The sequence below is a fragment of the Thermobia domestica genome, chromosome 16 (genome assembly GCF_964235325.1).
Source record: "Thermobia domestica chromosome 16, izTheDome1.hap1.1, whole genome shotgun sequence".
NCBI lineage: Eukaryota > Metazoa > Arthropoda > Insecta > Zygentoma > Lepismatidae > Thermobia > Thermobia domestica.
The window spans coordinates 60,348,195-60,375,941 of NC_137469.1; the positions used below are offsets into that span (position 1 = coordinate 60,348,195).

Genomic DNA, 27,747 nt, shown 5'->3' on the forward strand with positions numbered 1-27,747 from the left:
GTCGAGACACGGCTCTTTCAATAGAGAAATATATATTTTTCGAGTCGAGACATCACTTTTACAGCACATTTTCGAGACGAGACAGCCACAAATCTTGTCTCGTGCGCATCCCTACTTTCCAGATGCCGGGGACTGTACACTCGACGATGGGACAGGCGCCGCTTGAGGAGTCTGAAAGCACAGTAGTCCATTGGGATGGCATCTGTCAGAGAAGAGGATTTTCGCAATCCCAGCTCCTTGTTCCATACGGTGATAGGATTCCAGCGATGTTTTTGCCTTGTAGGTGGATGCCTTATCTTAGTGTAGTTCTATCTGGTTCACGTCTTATCTATACAGTGCTGGGTTTTTATTCTTGTACATTTCAGTCAAGACATGAGTCTGGTAGTACACATTAATGTTGACATTTCGCTCCATTGTTTAAAGACGGATTTTGCTTCTGTACGAGAAATCTGTAATTCCTGTAAAACATGATTTTTTGTGAGAGTTCTCAGGTTCGGATCCTGTAGAAGGCTATTGTTGTCTATTGTACCTGGAAGTTCGTCATTGAAAATAAGTAATAAGTAATATTTTAATGCCATGCTTACTTTTAGATCCAGTCAGGAGACACAGTGGCTTAATGGTAGAAAGCGTACCTCTGATGTGTGTGTGTGTGTTCCCTGGTTCGATCCCCGCAAGATCGTGTCTCTGGGCTTTCTCGGAGTACTCCCGTTTCGCCTCATATTCTCATTCCACTAATTCTCCCATCATATTCCCTTAGCGCCAAGGGCATATGCGTGACACGTTAAACTAAAAGATTTCAATTTTAGATCCAGCCTTCAATAAGTTTTGCCGATCATATCATGTATATGAATTTAAAAATAGAAGAAAAAGAAAAACGCGTTACAATTTTGATTTTCTTTTTGATTGCAGGTTGGCTCAGGAGACTATGTAGATGAAGACACAATGGAAGATTACGAAGAAACTACTCCAGAATCGCGTATTGTTCCTACGATGGCCTCGCCTATCTTTCCAGAGCCTACAACCTCTCATGCTCATAGGCATCACCATGGAGAAGCTAACAGGGTTCATCATGTGACTGGCATTACGACAGCTCCTATCAGCAGATTGCCTACTAGTCCAGTGGTTGCTGGTTCAATCATGAGCACGCCTGTTGTGGTAGGTTCAGTTAATTTTCTTGTATCATGTCATCTTTCTAACAGTTAATATGCTAAAACTAAATCTGTGGCTTGAAGATTTCCGTTATACTGTCCAGCAGTCTTCCATGCTATGCGTGTTCACTACTTTTTTGAGTTTTAAAATAAGCAGTTTAATACTTGAACATTTATACGTATGTTAATTAAAATAATACAGGATTAGTCAAAAGTCAGGTTATATCCTTAAAACTTACATAATCCGTTTCCTTTATTCCAAGGATGTAGAAGAGTTGTGGAAATATTTTCATAATATCCTATCCTCTGCGGCAATCATTGTGTATCCTAATACGCTTTTCTTTACTTTACTATATTTTCAACATTTTTTCTACCTTCTTGGATCCCTACATACTTGAAAACTGACATTCAAATGTTATTTCCTATGCGGTAACCCTGTGCTTGAATGTATTCTCCCATTTGTTGCTTCCTCATACACAAGATTTGTGTTAGTATAGTAAAACAGTTTTCCCACTTATTCAGCGATCATGAATTCCCTGACTTTTGTAGGTTTTGCAAGTCACGATTTATAAATTTCCAGGTCTATTCATAATGTAAAAAAGCAATTATATTTTTCTCGGCCAAGGAGTTCCTCATGTACAGTGTGTTTCTAAAATTCCCAAACTCCAGTTTAATAAGATTATAAACAATTATATTTTTTTTATATTTGAATTATTATATCATGAAAATATTTATATGTAACTACAGTTTGTTCTTATATAAGGATACAAAACAAAGTTTAACATTTAGAATATGTCGGAAATGATTACCATCAACTGATAGGCACAACTTAACACAACGACACGTATTGGAGGCCACTTAGTGCAATGTTGTGACCGGAATGTCACTCACTGCTCTGGTTATATTTTGCAGGTCCTGAATTGTTTTTATATACTGTGTTCTTAAGATAGCCCCAGAAATAAAAATCTGAAGGGCTTAAGTGTGGCAAGTGAAGCAGCCACTAGTTTTTCGCTATCAGTCGATCCTCAAAGAAATGTCTGAGCATCTCCATTGACTCATTTGATATATGGCTCGTTGCTCCATCCTGTTGGAGCCAACAGTAACGTTCATCTTCTTCAAGCAAAGCTATAAATTAAGTGATGATGTCACTATACATTTCTGAATCAACAGTCATGTTGAAAAAACTGGACCGGCAATTCTCCTTGAAATTGCACATCATACTCTCACTTTCATGGAATGAAATGGTACTGCAAGTACTGCATGAGGATTTTCCATAGCCCATATCCGAATATTCTGGCTATTCACGTTTCCACATAAATGGAACTAGCCATATCACTGAAAAATATTTTGTTTAGTTTGTTGACCACATCGTCCACGTGAATCTGTTGAACCACTGACAATAATTTGTGCGTTTTTGAGAATCCAATGAGTGCAGCTTTCAGCTATTCGCATTTTGTATGCTTGGAACTTCAGACGTTTTGCAGCCCTATGACAAGATAACAAAGATTTTTCCTATCGCATGTAAAAGCTGTTTGAGAGACTTCCTAGGGGAGTTCTGCAATTTTTGACCAACATCTACAAGAACATTTTGTGTGAAAATTGATGGTCGTCTACTCCTTGGCTTACCTGCATCGTTCCCTGTTTCGAGAAATCTTTTTACTAAATCATACATTGTTGTTTTCTCAGATGAAGAAGTGTTGAGAAATATATGAAAGATCTCTATACAGCGTTCGTATAATTTAACTTTAAAGAAGCTTCCAAAACAGCAACCCTCTGCTCCCGTGTAAGACTCAAGGTGAACTGAATTCGTGCGCGTTTTCAGCTGGACATCTGGCTTTCATTCGTGCTGCTTACTGTCCATACATCGTTGTTGATTATCATCTAGTGTTGATTTGTATGTTCCAACAACATCAACACACAATCACAAGCACCAATTTCTAAAAGCATTACATTGTTGCTCAACAATGAATTTTTAAAATCAGAGTTCGAGAACTTGAGAGAGAAACGCTCTATATTATGCATGTTCATGTTTATAGTGTGTGTGTGTGTATGTGTGTGAGTGAGTGTAGGTATAGAAGTTTTGCAAAACAAATTAACTTATTTTATAAAAAAGTCCCTACCAAATAGGTGGGCACTGCAAAAAGAGGAATGGATGCTGAGAAGTAAAAATGCGTATTTAAAATTCCCTGACTTTTCCAGAACTTATTACAAGTAATCTGAATTCCCTGACTTTTCCAACTCTTTGGAAATTCTATAAGAACTGATAGCTTTGGTGTTCCTTGCACGATGATCTTTAAATGTCGCAGAAGACATTGACTTCTGTCACAATAACATGGAAGCACGAACTCCTGCATTCGAGAAGAAGGCATTTGCCACATTGAACATATCATTTAAATATATTTTTTCGATATGTTATCTGACTTTTGCTTTACCCTGCAAAAAATCTCAGAATTTTTCATACAATGGAATAGAACGATAATTATGGTGTCCTGAGATTTCTAGACTAAAAAGAGATTCATACTTCAAATACCAGACAAATAAATGAAATTATTACACTAAGTTCATACAGTTATAAATGGTATAAAAATAATTACAGCAACTCAAACTTATAATGAACTACCAAATATATCAAAGAAATCAGTATCAATATTTCAGTTTAAACAAAATGAAAAATTTGTAGAGTGAAATACTCCTCTAAGCATGAAATCGTAACATAAAAGGTGTAAACATATTAATATTAAAATTGATTCTGTAGATACTGTCCCTTAGTTTAAGCTAGTGTTTGTTTAGACATCTTTTCTTCTTCTTCTAATGCGTAAGGCTTGATGTGATTTTCAGAGCTCATGAAGCACAGATTACCTGTTGTATCGTAATCCACATTTTATCTAGCCTTATTGATGAAAGGAGCCGTTAGAATCCAAATAAGCCAGTAATCTTGATTCATATAAATTTTTTGAAAATAATAATTACTATTATAAACAACCAAGGACGTAACTAAGCACTAATTTAGAGTACCGTGATCATGTTGACAAGCTAGACACTCAATCTGTTTAAATTTCTTTGTCGGAAAAGAAAAAAAAAATGCAGGTTTAAGATTCGAGTAGAACCCTTAGAATGTGCTCGAAGTATATCATTAAAAGAAATGTTCTTTTGCAATTCATGCAGGGTGCACTGACATCTAGATGTGAACAAAAGTCGCAAGGTTAAAATCACAGTTCATGGACGAAGTTGAAAATTGTTAAATTCGTGAATGCACCTAAGGGCGCCAGCGCCCTAGCCGAACTGGAATATTGCTTTTTCATAAAATCAGGGGGAAGTCAAGCACTAATGATTCTGGTCAGAGGAAAGATAAGTGACCGTTCATACTTACCACGTGGTGTTGCCATTACAACATGTATCCAGCATCATGAGGGCAATTGGGGAGCTAGCTAAAAAAAATAAAAGAGAAGTAGCGAACTCTGATCTTGTAAAAAATCAGCATTAACAGGGGGAAAAGCTTTTTTGCTGACTACACAATTACCCTAAAGACATGAGAGCCGCAAGCCGGCATGTCGGCTCTTCTCTTTCTAAGAACTGTTACGCTAGATTTTTTTTTTTTTTTTAAATTTGTATGGAAGTTTAAGCTGACTTCCCAGATTTATAAACCTTGTTCTTTGAGTAAAAGGGAGGTTGTAGTTGAACTTTGTTACGGATAATTTTGGTATGGACTGCATATACAGCGTCTACCAGCAAAAAGTTCGGCAAAACAACCAAAAATAACGAAAAATTTTTTAACAACAATAACTTCTTGCTTTTTCTGGTCTTTAATTACTATTTAAAAGTAAAAAGAACATATTGTGAAAGTATAAAATAATTTGTATTTTCTAGTGCAGTAATTCTTAAATTTTCATTATTTTCGTAAACAATATGGGTAATAAATCAATAAAGGTAAGTTTATTATTATTATTATTATTATTATTATTATTATTATTATTATTATTATTATCATTTAGGTACCTATTCGTCCATCTCGTATTCTAAGTAGTGAGGTACTAATTGAGCCAAGCAGGGCCTATGATGAATTTATGGTTACTCCATCGGCAACGCCAGTGTTCACAACTGAAGTGGAGTCTTCCATTTCCCCGGATTCCTCAACAACTCAGGTACGTTTGTTGTGATTTCATTTTTTTCCTTCGTCCATTTTATTGGAAGTGGGATTTTAGAATAAATATATAAACTTTACTGAGTTTTAATTGGTTTTCTGAGATTTTTTTTAGGAAATGTTTTTCAATTTTGTTTTTAATCAACTTGATATTTAAAAAAAAGAGAGAAAAAATCTGTAGATGATACATATACCAATCGATAGATCTAAACAACAAAATGCGTGAGTGTAAACCATCATGCGTGGTTTTCGAGAAAACTTATTATTTACACTCCCAAACTATGCTGTGCATAAGTGTCAGAAGTTTTATAGCTAAGTAAAATAGCTATGTGCATCCGTCTGTTGACAGGTATTAGAGCAAAAACGCTAACAAGGCGAGAAGCAATTGATTTTTGGTAATCGATTCAGCGTCCCAAGAATTGATGCCATCTCAGGGTGACGAAAGTCATGAAAAAGTCACGAAATCAGAAAACGGTCATGAAAATCAAGAAAAAGTCACGAAATTTAGCTTTCGCGTTACGAATTTTATTTATCTGTACAAATATACACACAGACTGGAAAATTTTGTTCTATAAAATGTCAAAATTCACCACCAAAAATAGCGCTACTAAATCGCAAGCAAAGCATTCTTCTATGGCATGAATGAAATATTCGGCCTAATTTGCACTCAGATTCGCTTTTGAGAATGTTAGGAAATTTTATGGTTTGGTAAAGAAAATGTCACAAAAAAAGTCACGAAATTTCATTTTAAAATTTGAGTAGACACCCTGCATCTCCTCTGTTAACCCTCTACTCGAATCGGAAGTGATAAGTCAGTCATTGCCAGTTTTAACGTTCATTGTAATAAATAATAACAAGCGATTTTTTGCATTCGATTCATAAAAGAACATATCATCATCACCCACAACACTCTACCAAAAACGGAGGTGGTTGAAATGTGTTAGTACTTCCGGTTTCATTACTTACTGCCATAGAGCAAAAACCGTAAGAGATATCGAAAAGCTTTTTTTATTATTTTTTTTTAAAAACAGATTCAGTACCGCAAGAACATGTTTCATCTGTGAATTTATTCCTCTGTTGGAATTGGACGTGTTAAACATCAATTAGCGCTTCCAGTTTCAATAATAATCTCCGTAGAACAAAAGCAATAAGAGATAGGGAGTAATGCATTTCTGATATGGACTCAGCGTCCGAGGAACAGGTTTTATCTGTGATCTTATTCCTTTGTTACAACCAGAAGTAATAGACGTAGTTGCCTCTATCATTGAGTTTTGATTTTAGTAACTTATTTTCAACTATTCTCTGTATTTTGAATAAATCATATTTCAAATTTGCAAGAAAGTAAACAGTGTCATATTTAGATTAAAATGCGTTGTTTCCATATTAGAATTTCGTTATGTCTGCTCAATTCACATCCCTGATAAGAAATTGAAAAAAAAAAATTAAAAAAATAAAAAGGATATAAAATTATTTATTTGACATGTCTAATAATAGTATAAATAGATACTGAACCTCCTATTACTTATATATTTTTGAACTAATGGCCCCGCATGGCGTAGTCGCTAACGCTTTCGCCTTTAGTGCGAGCGATCCTGGGTTCGATTTTTGGTGGGAACGCTCAGTCGAAAAAAATGTAACAGCTTTTTCAGACCATCCGTCTCGAGTGAGGTTTTTCGTGGGTTTCACTCGTTCATTCCAAGCAAATGCCGGGGTGGTGCCTAAAATAATGGTCCCAGGCAGCTTCCTTCCTTCCTCGATCCTTTCTTCTTTCCCTTTCATCGGATAGTGTGCTCGCCGGGAGACGTCATCCCTCATGTACACTCATGTCCAAAATGGTTGTCGCATATGTATAACTGTCTTCTTGTAACAATATAATATGTTAATGATTTTGCAGTGTACTTTTAATACTGATACTCTGTGTATAATCGGGAAATGTATATTTGTGGTAAATTTCATAGCAAAAGTATTATAAATACGATAATTAGAATGAGTAAAACAATATGTTGCTAAATGAACAAGAAAGTTTTAATATCGTTCTATTGTTCTTATTTACTGCTCTTTTGACATGAAATTTGCCATACACATGTCTTTGGCGATTATACACATACTAACATTATAAGAAATACCGGGCGAATTCGTTAGGGAATTATATTCCTACAACAACATATTTATCGACATGCGACAATAATTTTGGACATGAGTGTACGTGATGGGCTAAAAGACCTTAGATGTCGACAGCCCATAAATCTAATTCCTAATTGTAATCCTTATTTTTAAACTAAAAAATAAATAATAAAGTATACAAGTAAAAATTGGATTTTGTTTTCATATTTTGACGTGCTCAATATTGAAGAAAAAACATTAGTTGAACAATAAATATATATTTTCTTAGAAATTGGTTGTAAAAGTGGGAGAAATTACGGGCAAAGTTTTTTTTACGCACCTCAAGCTAGTAATGTTCCTATCAAGTTTTCTTCCAATATTTCGAATGCGATGCTTAAAACTTCATCCTCAGGGACACATAGAGGCCCCTGAGGTCTGATTCAAGTCCTTTTCCTCAACACGATCTTCACATTGTCTAGGGCCTAGATCGTGTTGTGGGAAAGGACTTAAACTCTCTCTCTCTCACTCTGAGAATGAATGGCTGAGTATCCCATTCGAAATATTGGAGGAGAAATTGATAGGAATGTAACTAGATAATTTGATGATATAGCAATGTGTTTTATACACTCGATAAGTAAAATCTTAGTATTTAAGTTTCAAATGTCAATGAAAACGAACATTTGATTACATAAGCCCAAGATTCAAAGTGTTAATAAGATTTAGTAATTAGGATTAACGTGTAAATTTTAATTTTTGCTTGAGTACAATATTATGCAAATATGCGTCGTATGTATGAATCGATAAATGACATGGAGGTAAGTAAAATTACATGTTTAAGGGTAAATTCTCATAATAGTAATAATAATAATAATAGTTTATTCTGTGGGACGGATTATTTATTTATATACTATACCAAATAAATATGAATAGTTATTTATATACTATGGATGGCCTCCCAGATCACTTCATCATGCACGCTGCCAGTTCTCTTGAATTTGTTGACAGTGTTCCTAATACATTGTCTTATTGAATTGAATTGAATTTTATTGCGGCGTTCAATAACCATTTACATTGACTGATTGCCATATGGTATAGAACATGTTAATGATTTAATTATACAAATATATATTCATATTGTGCTGAAAACATAATTACTTTTACAATATTTCCTAGACGATAGAAAAACATGATAAAATATTGTGGTGTCCTTATACTCTTTTTGGTGAGAAAGTAGAAAAATATATGCACAAAAATTACATTTACAACTTAGCACACTAAAAGCAGTGATTTAGCAACGGAGTATGTACTGACTTTTTGAAACTTTCATGTTTGTAAGAAACTTAATTTGATTAGGCAATGAGTTAAAGAGTTTTCGAAAATAAACTGGTCTTATAAAGAGGAACTTGGAGATGTGACTTCGTTCTCGTATTATATCCATGTTTATCAGAGTTCGTTTTGTACAATTCATGTTTCTTGTGGGCCAAAAGTAAAGTTTCGTATATATACAATGAAGGAAGTGGAAGAATATTTAGGTCTTTGAATAGCGTTCTGCAAAAAGTATAATATGAAGTATTGATGATTTTTCTTATTACTTTCTTTTGGAGTGTAAAACCTTTCTTAAATTCAGTGGATGAACCCCAAAAGGCTATTCCATATCGGATTTTGCTGTGGAACAGTGCATGGTAAGCTGTTAGTATTCCTTTTCTGCTTAAAATGGTAACAAGTGACATTATTGGGAATATTACAGAGGATAATTCATGAGATAATTTTGCAATATGTTGAGACCAGGACAAATTATTATCTATCAGAAGACCAAGAAACTTGACTGTTTCGGCTGGCTTCGTTATTTTTTCGTCTATTTTGACTTAAGGGTGAAATCTTGTACCTGTTCGTATTTCCACACAGACAACGGCATACCATGGTTGTTCGCTTTTCAGAAAGTACATTTTTACAGATCAGATCACCTGAAGAAAGAAAGAAAAAAAAAATAAAAAGACTATCAACATCTTTTGGCAGGGATACACCTACTTGTAAAGAACCTGAGAACCTGTATATGTGTGTATTCTTTGTCCGGTACACTTCGTAAGATATTATTATTATTATTGTAAAAGCATGATTGTGGATAAGCGTAAAAACGCTAATCATGTTGTTTGTTGATTATTAATGAATTGTTTGCTTACAGGTTACAGAACCTTTACCTACAAGTAGTTCACCAACAGCAGGCAACACAACCGATTTCGTCACTACTACGACCGAGAATGTAACAACTCAAACCACTCCAGGCAAGCCAATTAAACCTTCCCTGACGATACCAACGGAGACAACAGAGTACGGCGCTAAAAACTTCCGACCAACTATTAGACAGCGATTACAGAAGATACAAGTTACAGCAGGAAAAGCTCTCAGGTAATGTTAATAGTACGGTTAATTTCTTCTGCTTTCGAAGAAAAAAGTAACTATATAGTTAGTTGATGAATGCACGGAACATTTTCTTATAGCTAACTGATATCTAATTTCCAGAGTTATTGAGCAACTACTAACAAGTAAACGCTTATATATGTTTAATTGAACTCGCGCTTTTATGGCCTATAGGCTAAAGCAGATACATAATAAACACAATTCATGAATATGGAGGAAATAATGTAGTTAAGATAATAGGAGGAAATAGAAAACTCTCGAGAAAACCCATGAACACGTTTCCACCGCAAGCTTGTGACGATTTGAATTGACACTTAGCATCAAAGGTGAGTGTTTCTATTGTTAGACCACTGTGTATTTCGTATTTGTATTTCATAAATTGGTGCGCAACACTTAATTGTTTCCTGGTGCCTATTTTTCTTTGTCTCGGGATAAAAAAATAAATAAAATTGTAGCACATTGACCTTCGGTCTAAGGGACCCTAAGTTCGATCCTCTCATGGATCTGAATGTGGTTATAAGCGACGTACGTACCTGCGCCAATTAATCTAAAGTATACTAATGAAAGAACAAAACAACATTTTTTTTTTTAAACACACCAGATCCTCTAGAGTGCGAAGTCTATAACACACAAAGAGTGAAAAAAGTGATTGAACCGGAACACGAACCCGGGACCTTCGGCATACCGGGCCGATTCATTACCCGCTACGCCAACCAGTCCACTTCTGAGAACAGTCACTCACTCTCGAGATCGGTACCCTCATCTCGGACGACGTGGATTGTACCACGGACCCCTGCTGTGATTGGACAGTCTTGTGTCCATATATCGAACACTGTATCATGGTTGTGATTTTATATGTACTAATGAAATCACAACAAACTTTAAAAACCATTTGAACAATCCTCCAACTATTACACTAATTTTCGTTGCTTTACCCTCACTTCGCCTCTTTCCCACTCTTTGTGTGTTATAATCTAAAGGACATTTACATTAATTTGCTTGTCTCGTGAACTCCCAAACCAAAAGAAATATATTACATATTCATATCACATTTGTAACAGAAAATAGTATTATTAATAAGACACATACTATGATGATGTTATTAGTATCATATTTTTGTATTGTTATAACATACTGGATGTTGTTAGTGAATCGAGCATCTCTGCTACATGCAACATAGGCTCGCTGAAAGCTGACTTTCTCACCGGAGATTTGACAACAGCGCACTGCGGACTCATTGGTTGACCATTAGACAGTTCGGGTGCTGCGGAACTATGGACAAAATATATAGGTGTTCGTACTTTAGTGTATTAAAGGCTTAATGCATGTGCCGTAGAAAACCGAATAGAAATTTCTAATTTTACATTCTACGGTTCTTGCAAGCTCTTTTGTTTTTAGAAATACTGAACTAATTACCGTCATTTTTTCTTTCAGATTTCTTATTCCAGAAAATAGCTTCACAGACTTGGAAGACGGCAATACTAGGAATCTTCAACTGTTCTTCAAGACGTCTGAAGGAAGATCTGTACCTCCATCGTATTGGGTGCAGTTTAACTCAGAAACTCAGGAGATATATGCTCTGTAAGTGTTACGTAAATATATATTATCTAAATCATTAATTATAGCAATTGTTGTTACAGGCCGCTCATCCAGTAAAACTGAAGAATCAGGTGAAATCAAGGAGTAATTCAGGATTATTACTCAGCATTGATCCACTTACGGGAACTTGAGGTTGAAAGTAATAGTGAATAGGAAATATGAACCACATTAATTGGTATTGCTTATCGTTTATGTTCGGTCACAACAATTAACAAAAAGAACTGAAAGAAACGCTACTAGCGTTTCTCAAGTACAATTAATGTTGGATATTTCAATCAACTTTTGTACGGAAAGTCCTCGACGCTGACGTCCCCATTAAATCTCAATCAATGCAATGCACAGAAAGTATATTCAGCATCGTAATTGTGAAATTTTTACGAGATATTTAAGAGAAAGATTTGCTACAATGCCGTTAACAAATTTGCTATAATCGCTTGTTGGTATTGTATAGCAAATCACTACTATCCATGAGAAAGAGGATTAGTCTTACATATATATATAACGGTGCAACGTCCGAATTAACAGTGACTTAACAACTTCAGAATTTATGTATCTTCAACCTGTATTATTATTTTTTTAAGGATCTTTATACTGTGTTATGTTTACTTGTTCTTGTTTTCGCTTATTTATATGTAATATTTGTATATTTTTATTTGTATTTGCCCACAATTAAGGAAAATATATTTTTTTTTATCATTATTATTAGTTCCTTGTTAGTTATCGTTATCATAGTCATAATTACAAATCATTTTCTTGCATAAATTCTAGTAAGCTTTTTATGAGATCCTGTTTTCTTGATGTTAATATGTGATACACACAGATCGGAGCAGTATTCGTTAATTTTTTTTTATTTTTTATTTTTATTTTTTAACGTTTTCCATGAGTTTAGTGTTTATTAGTAAATAGCTTGCATTGAAAAAAGTATATGATTCAGTGTTCCAATTTCCTTCCCGCACCAGCAGATATTTGTTTTCCCCTGTACGCATTAAACTTAATTAAACAAGCGTAAGAGCAGTATTTAAAATCAAACGGTAGAGTAAAACTGATTAAGATTTAGAACACTTTTGAATGGTACTCCACATGGATGTATAATTAATTTCAGTCATTTCCCAGCAATATTCTTCTAGAGTGCTTTTTATTTATTTGTTTATCGTTGGTATCCTAAAGAATTGATGGTGTTACGAATAATGTTTTTGAAATTGTAATGTGGCAATTTTATATTAGTATTTAGACCCAAATCGGCCACAGTTTTGGATCAGCTGCTTAATGAAGAACATAAACAGTAATTCTAGAACAAGTATAACAATTATTAATTGTTTTACTTAATGTTATTCATGTAAATAATACTTTTATATATCGTAATCAATTAATTATACGTAAACATAATATATAGTAATCAGGTTCATGTTTGCTGACGTGTTCTCTACTAAGGTACAACATGGCCATGTATTGTTACTGAATACATTGAATAATCGAAATACAATACAACGATTTTTTTTTTTTTTTTTTTTTTTTTTGAGGGGCGGGGATTGTACGAGCGAGTGTCCATTTATGTTGATGACTGCATAATACTGTGAGAATTTTATTGTTATACAACTTTTTATTTATTTACTTAAAAAAAAAAAATATCCTTACGCATATTTGCCCAACATTGCTGCCTGTAAGCAATAAGTAAATAGACTTCATTAAAATTTATTTTACTTCCTTCGTTATCCTTTAGTTTTTTAACTGTTATTGTTTGTTTTCAGACCTCTTGAAGAGCACGTTTCTAAATGGCAATTTGAATTGGAAGCAATGGACAAAGATGGCGAATCCGTGTCAGATGAAGTAGAGATAGTGGTTCAACACCACAAACACAGACGAACTGTAAATTTTGAGTTCTCCTTGCAGCTGAAAATCGAAAAGAAATATGACTTCCCCTCTGTTGTAGATTGGCAGTTGAGGCTTTTGAATGGATTGGCAAGGTTATATGGAGATCCGGATACCAAACAAATTACAGTGCGTGCTGTGTCTTACAATGTTGATCCTGTTATCTTTTCCTGGACCAATGACAGCTTACCAAAGACTTCGTGTCCAGAGGAAGAGATTGATAAACTGTACAAGGTAAAACATTTACTTTTTTTCTTCCTTTTTAATAAAATAAAACAAAATAGTAGTTGGTGATATCAAATATTTGTGTGTATATATATATAATCAGAACAAGATGGTTATGAACCTTCGTTAGCAGTATCAGTAGAGGTTTCTGGATTGAAGTTACCCTTTGGAAAGTTTTTATAAAATAAGTCAATGGACAGTAATTTCCTAACTTCCGGTGACTTTTGAGTAATTCTTGGTGACCGGAACAAACGTAGTTTTCCTTGTTGCCAATTTATCAGACTTTAAAATCGGAAATGATTCATAGTTGATTTGTTCCCTATCATTTAGGTCTTTTTTATATTCCTGTGTTCCTCTATTACTAAAACAGTTTACTTCCTTACTCGAAAGCAAATTGCGTTGCGAACAGCAGCAGACAGCAGTATCGTAGAGTGTGGTAGCTCATTGCACTTAATTAACAGAAGCTATTCCCAAGAAAAGAACAACTGACCTCATTTTACCTTTATATTTATCCAGGAAATACTTCAAGAACTTTATTTTATTTATTTATTTATTTATTTATTTTAATCTGTTACGATGTACGGTGAAAAGCTAACACCAAGAACTCACACACCCAATAGCCGCGTAAGTTCATGAGTTGTGTGCTTCTTTCCTCACGAAATCGACTGCTAGTACCTTATAAATTATTTATTATGGGAGAAGTTGCATTTCTGGGTGCAAATTTATTTAGAAGAGCTTAACCGCTATGTGTTTGCGAACATATCCTATGAAAACGACGGTGCAAAAACACCAACCTGTGTTAAGTGGCCACTAAAAGCAAGAATTGTATTTAACCCGTGTAATGGCAGGGCGAAACTGGTGGACCACACGACAATGTGGGGATTCGTCCATAGGGAGCAGACACGTCAGGCGGTGGGTACGCGCATAAACAGAGATAGTGGGAAAATATTGCGAGCCTAATGTTACTAGATGACTTCTATCGGATAGCCTTCGGACACATCTATTGTTACGAATCATGGTTTCCTTATGGTTAAAAGGATACATTTTGGATTACGTGTTTCAAAATTACTACCGATGTCACAGGTAAAATTTCCATATATTGTGATTACTTATACATTACTCTTTTAAAGTAACATTAGATATAATCCCATAAATTGGACTGGCACCATAGTCAAAATTAAATGCATCGAAATTATAACTTCTTCATGCAAGAACAGAGTATAAAAGCTGACTGAAATGAATACAGATAATTAACTGTCCAAAAATCAGAACCCACATAATTATAATAATATAAGCGAAGAAACAAACAATAATGAGCATCGAGTGACCAATAAACATTCAGAATATTTACCCACTCATGTAGTACTTCACATTTCGCCAACTGCAATTACTTCTGTGGGAACATCTTTGGCCATATGAATGTAATGGTATTAACATGGGGGAAGGGGGAGGCGAATTGGTTTGTGATTAAAAGAGATTGGCTGTAGTAGCCTATGGTAACCAATCAGGAATCAGCAATTTTTTTTCGCTGTCTCTTACATTAAATCTGTTACTACCTGTGTATTTATAGTGTCTGATGAAACCAAAGTGGTTAGTTGGAGAAACTGTTACACATTGGAATGGAGGATAAAGATGTGCACAAACTATCTCTGTCTACGCAACTACCTAATGCACCATTTTGCTGATGTTCATAGCCACATCGTAACTAGTTTTAATGTCACGAATCACTTGGCGCAGTTTGTGTGTATCTTTCTGTTCCATTCCAATTGCCAGGATTCGATTGTCGATTCCAAATTGGCATCGCCCCCCCCCCCCCCCCCCGCTCTCTCACTCGTACACGACGCAAAATTCGACAACATGCAAGAGGATTTTTTTTGTCTTCTTTTGATGTCACAAATCACCTCCCGGAGTTCGTGCACATCTTTCAGGTTCACCCTGTATATGTTTTGGAAATTTCTCGACAAGTTGCAGAAACGTGTAACAATCCAAGTTTAACGTGCAATTAATAATTAGCCTTTAATTATAAATTTAAGATTATAACAGCATCTTCACAAAGTATCTGTTTGAAACAAGGAAGATTCCCTCTAACTAACACAGTCAGAAGTATTTATAAAAATTGTCTGCATAAGTTGTTCACAGAGATAAGGCTTTCGGAAGAAGAGTATTATAATGCAAGGAAGTTACTTATCATATTAACAAAATTTTTTGACCTCATCGTTGTTTACAGTGCATATGAAATAGTGCAAGACAAACTTATAAGAAGTGAGATATATTACTCATATCTGTTGAGGATTTGCCAGGGTGTACCGAAGTTGTATATTTAGTAGTACATTCAATATTAGACGCAGTAAATAAGAGTTCTTGTACAAATTGTTGTGAACATTCGGTAATGTATATCGTTTTATAATTAGCTTACTGTAATTTAAATTATCATAGATTGTATACTTCTTTTAGATGTTCTTTGAAACTACGCAAAGTTCATTTTCCTACTTTCTGTAAAATCTTTTAAAGTTGGAAAAAATTTTGTGGTAAGTAAGCCATTCTTTCTTTCTTTCTTTCTTTTAGGTTTTAGTGATCAATGACAATGGAGACCCTTCCTCTGCATTGAAGGACGTAATGGCACCGGAATTCAGAATAAAGAAAGTAGTTAAGGAATTCATTGGTTCTTGTGAGCCACAGAAGCCTGAACAACCCTTTCCACCAACTGTTCCATCTGTTAACTACTCTCCATCGTTTAAAAATCCCATCGATCGCATTGATGCTACTGTTGGAGAACTCTTGGTTTACCGAGTGCCCGAGGTATTTATTTTTCTCTCTTTTTTTTTCTTTTACTTTTACTTTTTCTTAATATTATTGATTGAATAATTACTTAGATCAGTAGGTAGTACTTAAATTGTCAAATACAAATGTTTTCCTCAGATATTTTAAGGCGTAGCTAATGATGATATATGGAATGGAAAATGAATTACTTCTAAGAAATAATTAAAACAATTACACTCATTTATTTTTATCCCTGCCAACTTACTTTTTAATTTTAACTTACACCTTTCGTAAATGTTTTATTCTTCTTATAACCTCTCAATATATATTTCTTTGATTGATTATTTTTTTCTTTGGTACTAATTTTGTTCATTTTTCTCTTCTACTTTTTAAAAAATAATTACACTCATTTATTAGTCACCTTTTTTCCCCTCTCCCCAGTACCTTTACCAGGGCTTTCTCTATGAGAAAAGATGGAGGCGGTACTCACCATGAGTACGTTATTCTACACATTCTGATTGGGTGCGAATGCAAGCGGGAAAATTTAAACAAGTGAAAAAAATTACATTTTACTATCTACTGATCATATTACCTTTTAGATGCATAAAATAAACTCTTCTCCCTGTCTTCAAATTTATTTAAATTGCAAAATTCGTATCAATAATACAAAAATAAAAAAATGGGTATCGGAAAAAGATGCCGGTATATCGTTGCGTACCCTAGGGAAAAACACTGGCCCTTACTACCTTGACTTTTCCATTAGTTTTATGCTCTTCTTTCACCTAAAACACTATTTTCAGCCTAGCAACAATGTCTCTTGACTGTATAGATAGTGCCACTTTTATGGACGTTTCACGGCTACTTTTCTGTTCTTTAATTGGTCTTCTTTCGAATTGTACTTCTTCCCCTTCTTTCTGATGAAATATTTACCGAAAGTGCTGATACTGTACTATTTTTTTTTATTGAGTTATTATTTTTTTCACTGTTTTCTAGTAATTCATTTTATGTAAGTAGTAAAATGTGCCGTCACACTTAAATATACAGAGGGCCATCTTAAGGCATGGTCACACTGATTTGCTGTGGTGTCACTTCATGATCCCAGAAGCTCTTCTATGTATACTGGGCTAAGTACGCCAGTTATTTCGAATTGACCGACGTATAGCGTAGGAGCGCGCTTTTGAAATCTGAAAACGCAGAGAGAAACATAAAAGGAAGGGCGGAAAGGGAGGGAGGAAAGAAGGGGACGGGATGAGGTAGCACAAAGGAATTTGCAGGTGTTGGATGTGTACGCGTAGTCATGAGTTCACGAGTGGTGTGCCTGCAAAACTGTCGATGTTATCTGCGTGTCATCGCTTTTTTTTAAAATTAACGTCAGGTTCTCTGCTAGCTCCTTGCCTTATTCGTGTGGTTTACGAGAAGGAGAGCAGCAAACTATAAAATGGCTGATGTACGCTGTTATTAAGATAATAAATTATATTTATATTTATTATATACACATTATATACACCAATACTTTAACAAAAGAAACACTGACCAACGCTTAAAACCCACTTTATTTTAAATTATAATTTGTAACCGTTTCAGATATCTAACATATCCTTCTTCAGACACTATCGAAACCGTTACAAATTATAATTTAAAATAAAGTGGGTTTTAAGCTTTGGTCAGTGTTTCTTTTGTTAAAATAATAAATTCAAAGCCATGGATAGTCTTACTACCAATACTTTATACTGTATCATTTGTGTTTTACGTGAAAATATTTCAATACACACCAATCTCATCCATTTCATCCATGAACAAGTATCGTCAAAGTATTCTGACTTCTGTGTCAAAGTATCGTCAAAATGTATGGCGTGGGACATCCATGACGCATATAGTCTTTCTTCAGTAGTGTAAATTAAATTAGATAAAAAAAAAAAATAACGCGCCACAGCTGAAGATTGGAAAATTCATTGAATTGTTAAAAAGTGATTGATTGATTGCATTATTATCATGGATTGATTGCCTTGCAGGTTATATAGCTTGGCCACTAACTATGAATATGCTGTGTGGTGATGATGGCCGGTTGTTAATTTTGTGGACAGGATAACGTATCTTTCTCGTGACAGCAGCATCAGTATTTCTCATTTATAAATTGAAAATATTTATGGAAGCTATTTGTATTTCAAAATTTTAAAAGAAATATTCAAACATCTGATTAAACTATTTTGAAGTTTATATTTTAAATTTATTTGTAACTTTTTTTTTTTTTTTTTTTTTTTACCTCAGACAACTATTCATTCATTTATTGTATCCGTTCATCGTCACACAAGAAAGTTCGACATGCCAGTTTAATATATATATATATATATATATATATAAACATATGTACTACTATTACATATAGTTTACTATAAATTCTGTAATATATTTTATTATACATGTAATTTTAAGTATACGAATTATTAAGAATATATTCTTCAACTGAGTAAAAGCATTGTTCTATCAAATACCTTTTAAGTTCGATTCCAAAGCTCAGTACAGACACGTGCTTTTTTTATATTTGATTGAAGCAAATTGTATAATAGAGTACCTTTATAAGCGACTGATTTACTCTATACGTTGTTCTGTGTGTATGCAAGTGAATGTTTTCTTGACTTTTGTGTTGTAACTATGAATAAGTTTGTTGACCGTAAATTCACTTGTTTTTCCATATATGTTAATGTTTCAAGCAAATACATCGAAAGAAGAGTCATTATTTCAAGTTCTGTATAAGTATTTCTGCATGAGGAATTTCATTCTACTCCTGCTAGTATTTTCACCACTTTGTTCTGTAGTCTAAAGATGATAAGAATTTTAGGTGTACTTCTGCAGAACATCAAGTCATATTTTGTTGTAGAATGAAAATTTGAGTAATATAGACACTTAGCGGTTTTAGTATTAATCTTATCTGTTACACATCTAATTGCATAATACAGTATGTTCAACTTAGATCTTATATATTGTATATGATGTTCCCACGTTAATTTATTAGATATTTTTGCTCTTAGAGAGGTAACAGTTTCTACATATTTAATTGTTTTATTGTGTATTATTATTGTATTGGTTTTATTATTTTTTAACATTATGAAATTTAAAGATCTGAGTCAAAGATGTGTCTTTTGCAATTGGATTTCCCTTTTGATTACGCGGAGTTGGGTTCATTATTCTCAGTGGGACTTCTCCTGTTTTTCCCCCTCATTCACACCACGCAAATGCCGGGATGGTATCTAACATAGGTATAATGGTCCCAGGTCGATTCCTTCCAACCCCATTTCTTGCTTCCTTCCCTTTCATCGGATAATGAGCTCACCGATGGACATCATCCCTCATATACTTGACGGCCTAAATGGCCTTAGATGCTGACAGCCCAGAAATCTAAATCCTAATTCTAATCGTGTTTACTAATCTCAATGGGTTTCGCTGTCTCAGGGTCGCAATCGGCCTAAAGTGACCTCATTGAGGCTCTGACTTTTCCGGACTCAGATTCAGGCTTGCCATCCACGCCGCACTCATTGATTGAACTCCAGCTTGATTCAAGCCGAAAGGCCTGAAATTTGTGAGCGTGGGAATCTCTGATCTCAGTATGTTGTCTTGTGCTAAACATTATAATTAGTAAATTACTTTTGTTTACCATTGTACCGATCCAGGATAAAGCATAGTTATCAAAAAATATCTTTGTTCTTTCGATGAAGACAGTGCTGGAGAAATAGATTTTTATTGACTTGATTGTTATTGCGGAGCTAATATAAAAAACTAAAAAAAATAATAAAAAAAAATCATAGTGCTTTTAGTTTCTGTGAGGTACTGCAAATCCTACCACCCGGCGTTAATGGGTTAATATAGTTTCGACGTTTCGCTTTTCAACTATTCTTGACCCTTACATTAACATATACCTGTAAATTATGCTTAGGTACAAACCTTTTGTTTCGTTACCAACCACAATCATTATTTTTATTTATTTATTTTAGATTTTATGCCAGAATCTTGTAGGTAATAAAACATCTATTTAACATAGTATAAAATTCTCTTGACTGTAGTCCTTACTCAGATTGTCTTTATTCTGTTACAGGATAGTTGCTACGATCCAGAAGATGGTAATACACGACACCTGAAATTAATGCTCCTTACAATGAACAGGGATCCAATTAACGCCAGCAATTGGTTGCAGTTTGATGTGAAGAACCAGGAATTTTATGGCATTCCTATGATGGAAGACGTCGGCAGAAAAGAATATCAACTGGTAAGAGTATTCTTCTCAGAAAAAATAAGGAAATCGTTGTAAATACTCTTACGTTTAAGCCCATACACAGGAGCTCTAACGGACCTGGTGGTTTTTACTTGGCTGATGTGAATCAGTGTATAGGTTGTCATCATCCGTTATATCTGACATTCTAAAAGCCTAGAAAGAACCACGGTGTATCAGCTACACGAAAAAACGAGAACAATTTAGACAATACCTGTTCAGAATCTCTATTGGAAAATAAAATGGGATTGAACTGAACTCTTTAGTATAACATCCCTCGACTCTTTAAGATAACATAGATTAAATGAGATGGATAATTATGGAAAAATTAATTGGTGTAATGAGAATGTGGAAGGAAACGGGAGAACAACAGAAAACTACGAACACGATGTTGTACATCACAAACTCACATCCCCCGGGACGAACCAATACCCGTAGCATCAGAGGTGAGCGCACTACCACTGAGCCTAGAAAATAAAATGGCTACAAATATGTAGACAACAATGTATTTTTACAAGTAGCTCCTGAAATTATTTCACCAAATATTTCAAACGGATAGTTGTAGATACGATTACAGTGCATAAGCTGTTTACTGTGCTTTTGTCTGGATTATTTGCTTGTTTTACTATGAAGTGTTTATTTTACACGATAATGATGTTATGCATTAATTTCTATGAAGTCAGCACTAGTTGCTTCCAGTGACGGCTCCAGAGTTCTATAAGAGAGAAGTCACATCGGAAATGGACTCCGTACGCTAGAAAGAGCCAAGTCAGAACACATGAACAGAAGATAATGTCAAACATTGTGACTTGTGCTACGTTTCTATATCTCTCATGAACATTCATCAGGGTTTCAAACTCCTATGTTGCCCTATCTTTCAGAGTCGTGCATCAGGGTTGCAAACTCCATATTAAAATAACTAAAAATGTTATTCCGTCCTTCCTCATTTGTATACAAGAATAAATGCTCATACTTGTTTGTTCTTTTCAATATTTTTCTTGGTATTAATTGGGAAGGCACGTGACTTTGTGACTACATTATAGAGCCGCCATTGATTGCTTCTTTATTTTTTGTATTCGATATATAAGACACACTCTAAATGAAAGATCTAGCAAATAACTATCAGAGTGTGTAATTTTGGTAGAGGACATTAACAGGGAGTGTTTAGAGAGAAGCATCAGTAATTGCATAGACTTCGTAGACATAAAAAGAGAACTAGACATTCTAAATACTTTTCTGATACTTCCACTACAAAAATAAGCCTCTTTTTTGGAATTTAGAATCCCGATTACAACTTCAGAATTACATTTTTAAGGTAAAAAAAGAGGTTCGTTAACAAATTTCTTTCCTACTATATTATATAATAGGATGCTGGTACCTGCTGATATTTCAAATAAATAAGAAGTTTTCAAACAATGAAAATACTGCAAGAGTATGTAAAATAGCTTGAGTCAGAATGGTTTCCTTGTTGCATGAGTCCTGCTGAATGAGGAGTTAATTATAAGATATTGTCTATATGAATATTCACGGGCTGTAATTTTTTCCACTGAGGGCATATTCCCTTACATACTGATTTTACTGTCCTTTTATCATAGGAAGCAGATTTGAATGATTAGAAGGTTGTTTGAAGTCTAATTATCAAAGAAGCGGGAAATGACTGAATTTCTTTGGTTTTTCTTTTTTAAGTAAATAAATAAATAAATTAAAAGTCCTTGATTTTGATTTATCTGTATTTACGTCTTTTGACAACTAGATTCTATATAGTACAAGACTTACAATTTAAAGTAGGATCTGAACCACTTTGGTATGTTCGAAGCGTTCCCACCAGGAATCGAACCCGAGGTCCTGTGCATCAAAGGCACGCAGACTGGGGAAGAAAATTCATACTATTATAGACTTCATATTATCATCATCTGGATGTAAAATTTATAGTTATTATTTTCTGCTCATATGCTTTATTTTAAATTCTTGCGTTTTGGTAATACTGATGATTTCATTTTCATGTCAACACAAATTCAAACTCAAAAATCTTCAGAAATGCTACGTTGTATCAAAATTTGAGAGTCTAGAGGGAAGGATTATAGTACATTTTAAACCCCATTCACATAAATATATCAAATTGTAAATATAACAAAAGGTAAAAGCTTGTACAAACCCATGAAAGAAAGTAGCACTTAAATTTTGAAAATCGAGTGCAGTGAATGCAATGAAATAAAATAGTTTCTTCATTTATTTAAAAATAGTTTTTGAGTGGAGCCATTTTACACTGTGTAAATTTTAACAATGAGAGATTAACAACAAGAAAGAACTCGGCCGGTTCTTACATATGAATGATACTATCCTCATTCGGGTGCTGATGCACAGCTAAAAAATTCAATCAGCCTGACCAGTCTCAGAATTCAAAACTGAAACCATTCGATTGCGAGGCGAAAATACTAGTCATTCACTTCTGATCGCGCAGTAAAGAAGCTTGACATCGTTTTTGGCCTTTAAGCTAAGGAAATAAGTACGTAATGATTCAAGTGAATGATAATAAGGAATTGGTGAAATGATAAAAATAGGAAGAAGCCATAAGATAATAGGTGAAATGGTAAAAAAAAAGAAAGAAAGAAAGAAAAAAGTGGAAACTATAAAAAAAATGTTGAAATTATAAAAATATGAGATAACAAAGAAATTGGTGAAATCAAAAGATAAAAAAAAACAAAGAATTGGGGATGATAAAAATAAAAAAAATATAAAACATTGGTGAGATTATTAAAGTAGAAAGAAACCATAAAAGAATTAATGAAATGATAAAAATTGGAGAAAACCCCACGCAGTCTTTTTGTAGCAGAAGTGACCGCCCTACCACTGCATTAGCGTACTTCCTTTGTAGTAAGTGAAGTTTACCAATGTGTTTTCCTTTACCCGAAAATTTTGCTTTTCTGTGGGCTCCTCAATAGGTGTTTTTTTAAATAATAATAATAATAATAATAATAATAATAATAAATTAATTCTTCAGATAAGTTTTAATGTTCTCATAGTACTTATTGTGTTGTTTCTCTATTTCAGGACTGTTCTGATAAAGAAGGTCTCTCGAATCCCGATAGTCTGGAGGTGATTGTCCATCCACCACTGAAGATGAAGTTCAACATAGAATTCAGCATGAAGGTGAATAGAAGCTACGAACAGTTTCAATACAGTGCGTCGGACAAGCGAAAATTCCTGGAGAAACTGCAAGAACTGTATGGGGACTACAACACAAGCAATATTGTTTTGAACCGTGTTTCACCAGGCTCTGTCATCGTATCATGGTACAACCGATCCCTTCCAGAAGATAGATGTCCCGAAGAGGAATTTACCAAGCTCCGCAAAGTACTTATCAACGATGATGAGACAATTAATAAGCGAGTGCATGACACATTCTTGCCGGAATTCCCTATTCTTGATGTGAAAATTCTTCCGATTGGAGTATGTCAAGGTGGTTTGACCCCAATACATGTGCCAGAAACACCGCCATTAGGTGAAGAAAAACAACCCGAGAGCTCGTCCGATGAATACTTTATTACTTTCATAGTGCCAGCAGTTATCATAGCCGTTATGCTTTTGCTTGCAGGGATTATTGCGTGTGTTCTGTACCGCAAAAGGCGTAAAGGGAAGATGCATATGGACGAAAATAAGACGTTTATCAATAAAGGAATACCCGTAATTTTTCAGGATGAATATGAGGAAAATCCGGACACTGCAAAAAGTCCTGTAATCTTGAAGGATGAGAAACCGCCGTTACCACCGCCTGAGTATCCACGAAGCTCTGGTTCACCATCACCTACAACGCCACCCGTGGACCCTCGAGACGCTCGTAATATGCCCCCAGAAGAAATTGAGGATCCGGCGTCATCCCCACCATATCAGCCTCCACCTCCGTTCACGACTAACCGCGATTCTAACCGTCAAAATCGTCCTAAGCCGACTCCAGCATATCGCAAACCACCGCCATATGTACCTCCATAAGACTGGCCATATTGATTTTATCACTTGGTGCCTTGAATGTACCACTATTGTCTGACGCCAAAGTATGAAGGGATTCCTACGTGATATGTAATGTACATTTCATTTTAACAACCATATTTAAAATAATAATAATAATAAAAATAATAGAATTTGGGAAGCCACTCTAGTAAGGTAAGATAAAAACAAAGGAATTATATATACATTGTATCTTGCCAATTTGCTGCTTGGTTTTGCTAAATAAGAAACAGAATTCGAATTTTGTTCTTAGAAAAGAAAATGCGACACTGCCATAGGTTTTACATGTATGTATTTCATAAGAAAGAAAATCGAGAAAGATATTGTTATGGCAGCTTGTGTTTGTACAGATTAGTTTTTTTGTGGGCAAAGCAAAGTCATATTTCTCACCAATTAGGGTTTCCGTACATTATTTAAGTATAAATACAACTATGCAAAATTACCTTTTTCGGTCTATCACTAGAATCGGTAGCATTCAAAATTTACGGTTTTATTCAAATAAGATGGGTTTCAGATTTATTTGTTTATTTTTTTAATATTCATTACGCAAAGTCACTAGTGCCATTCATTGTTATTCGCGCCATTTTGTTTCTTTTTTTTATGAGTAATGCTAAAAAAAAAAAATAAAGAAAGTACCATGAAACAAAGTTTTGCGTGCTACTTACAACTGAAACCTACTGCAAAGTCATGTGAACTTATTCATGACCTGTTTCTCATCTATAAACATTATTTCAAAAATTGAACATTTGTCACTTGCATGTTCTAAATTTTGGGACATTAGGTTACCCAAAATTTTAATTGTGTCTTTTTATTATCTTAACTAAAACAAAACAAACTAAAATTTTATTTGGGATGATTTTTAACAAATCAAAGTAATTCCGAAAGATCTAGTTGTGGGAAAATGCATTGAGTTTAAAATAAATTACAGAAGCCCTGACAATGGTGGGAAAAGTCAAATTGAATTCTGCCCTTGAAGTAAGTCAGCTGAAGTGTTTTTTTTTTTTTATTATTATTTATAAAATGTGATTATTTGCAACTGAAACAATCTGGCGCTTGTGTTTTGAAGAGAAACCTAGTATCTCGTATTTTTTGTTCTATACATATATATTATACATACATATAAATATATAAATAAGTAATATTTTATAAATATTGTATTTTGTCAGTTAATTTGTACTGAAAATTATTTAATATTTTTTGTTTTAGTATTAAGTTACCAAAATATGTACTTTAATCAAGAAGAAGGGTTTTTTTTTTTTTAAAAAAAAAGAAAAACTAGATAAGATAACGATGTACTTCAGTGAGTGTGCCCAGTGTATGAGTGATGCATAAGTGAATTCGTCCTATTCTCCCTCCCCTGTGACCTCTTAAATAAACTTAAACAAACAAACAAACAAACAAAGAAAAGGCTCTTAAATGTTCTTATATGCGTAGAAAAATATGAGAAACGTACGTAAATGTTTTTACTTGTGTGTATGTGAAAATGTTCGATGGAAGAAAGTAAATTAAAAAGTAAGTTGTTGGTACTACTACTACTACTATTACTACTATTACTGCTGCTGCTATTACTACTACTACTACTACTATTACTAATGCTACTACTTAGCAAAATGGAACATTTTTTCTGTCTCTTCCGTCTGATTGTCTACGAAACAAGGACACAGTGATTTTGTGCAGTGATATTTTTTTTTCACTCCCTGGAACCTTAAAAGACTACTTAATAACTACTGTTATAGAAGTGATCATCAGAATAAAATAACAATAATAATAATAATAAAAAGACTCAGCACTTACTTTCTGCCTACATAACAGAGACGTCCGTGAGACATCCTGCTTTGATCCCATTCACGTCTTATTCAGTATCTTCAAGGGATAACCAGGATGTCCGTATGATATACTCGTGTGACATGTGGACAATTTCTGATTGAGATATCCCGATGAACTCTTCTATACATATGTCTTTGGTACAAATGGGATATTCCTGGGATCTATCAGTTTCCTGGTGGGACGTCTATTGGATGGGGTGCATTTTGTTATGTGGGCAATGTTTTTAACTGATCCTGAGTACCTGTACGAAAGCACTGAACTGTTAACGTTGCGTGGATTTATATGTGCATTGTATCCAAAACAAAATAATAAATAAAAAAAAATAATAAAAGTAGGTACTTGCGAGCAGATACGTCTTCTTAAAAGTGCAGCGTGTGTATCTTTATATATACATATATATATCTATGTACTTGTTAATAACAAAAGGAAGAAGAAAAAAAAGAACATCCATTTTTTGTATTCCTTTTTATGTCTCTTGATAATAAAGAAATAATGAGGACAATGAACTGGTTTACTGCAGTGTAGAACTAATTACTGTAAAAGTTAATGACAAGGAAAAATAAATAGGAAAACCAGCTTATATTTTGTGAAGTTTTATTTCATTTAGCCAATGAGTAAAACTTGTTGTAATTGGAAGCATTTATCGCAGCAGATGTGCTGCTAAAATATCGTAAGATATCATATTCAGTTGTAAACAGTGGATCGTTTCCAGTAGCAATACTATTAGAGGAACTCAACTGACGTATGAATGTAACTAGTAACTTAAAATCAGGAATACCTCTAAATATTTATTAATGCTGAAATTTTCAATGGGAACCCCACCACTTTCGTTAGCGATTTATTTTTTACATAAGCAAATACTGCTGTTCTCATGGCTTCTGGTATATAATGAAAGAAAAAAAAAAACCTGCCAGTATGGTTAAGCTTATCTGTAACATTCTAAAAACAAAACACAAAAAACAAACTATAATGGATAGTTCGTAACAATTATAGTAGCTTCAAATACCCTAATGTTCCAGTTCCAATCTTTATTCTGAATTCTTTCAGTGGAACGTCCCATGATTATGCTCTTTAGTGTAAGGGAAACGATGATTATGGCAAGTAAATGATTATGGAAAAATCGGTGAAATGAGAATGTGAGAGAAAACAGGAGTGCGTCGAAAATAGTCACAGATACGATGTTGTTCACCACAAACTTACTTGTCCGGGGATAGCATCAAAGAACCCGATGTAAGAGCTCTATCTCTTAGTCACCGTGCCCCCTCCCCCCAAATCTTTATTGTGGGTTTAGTTATACAGTACAACCCCTCAAATCCGAACTAATTGGGGCTGAAGCCTGTTCAGATTTCGGGGGGTTCGGATTACCCGGGTAATAATATTACGTACTT

At 34.2% G+C, this 27,747-nt stretch overlaps 1 protein-coding gene across 1 annotated transcript in view; it reads left to right on the forward strand.

Annotated features, from left to right (window-relative positions):
• Dg (Dystroglycan) overlaps positions 1–26,939 on the forward strand; it is a 406,462-nt gene extending 379,523 nt beyond the window's left edge. Inside the window, exons 9-16 of the mRNA XM_081742426.1 lie at positions 910–1,155; positions 5,141–5,290; positions 9,575–9,798; positions 11,245–11,391; positions 13,158–13,512; positions 16,069–16,302; positions 20,354–20,524; positions 23,579–26,939. Coding sequence (XP_081598552.1) covers positions 910–1,155; positions 5,141–5,290; positions 9,575–9,798; positions 11,245–11,391; positions 13,158–13,512; positions 16,069–16,302; positions 20,354–20,524; positions 23,579–24,517 — 2,466 coding nt within the window. The 3' untranslated portion in view covers positions 24,518–26,939. The remainder of the gene's footprint in view (positions 1–909; positions 1,156–5,140; positions 5,291–9,574; positions 9,799–11,244; positions 11,392–13,157; positions 13,513–16,068; positions 16,303–20,353; positions 20,525–23,578) is intronic.
• Positions 26,940–27,747: the final 808 nt, after the last annotated feature.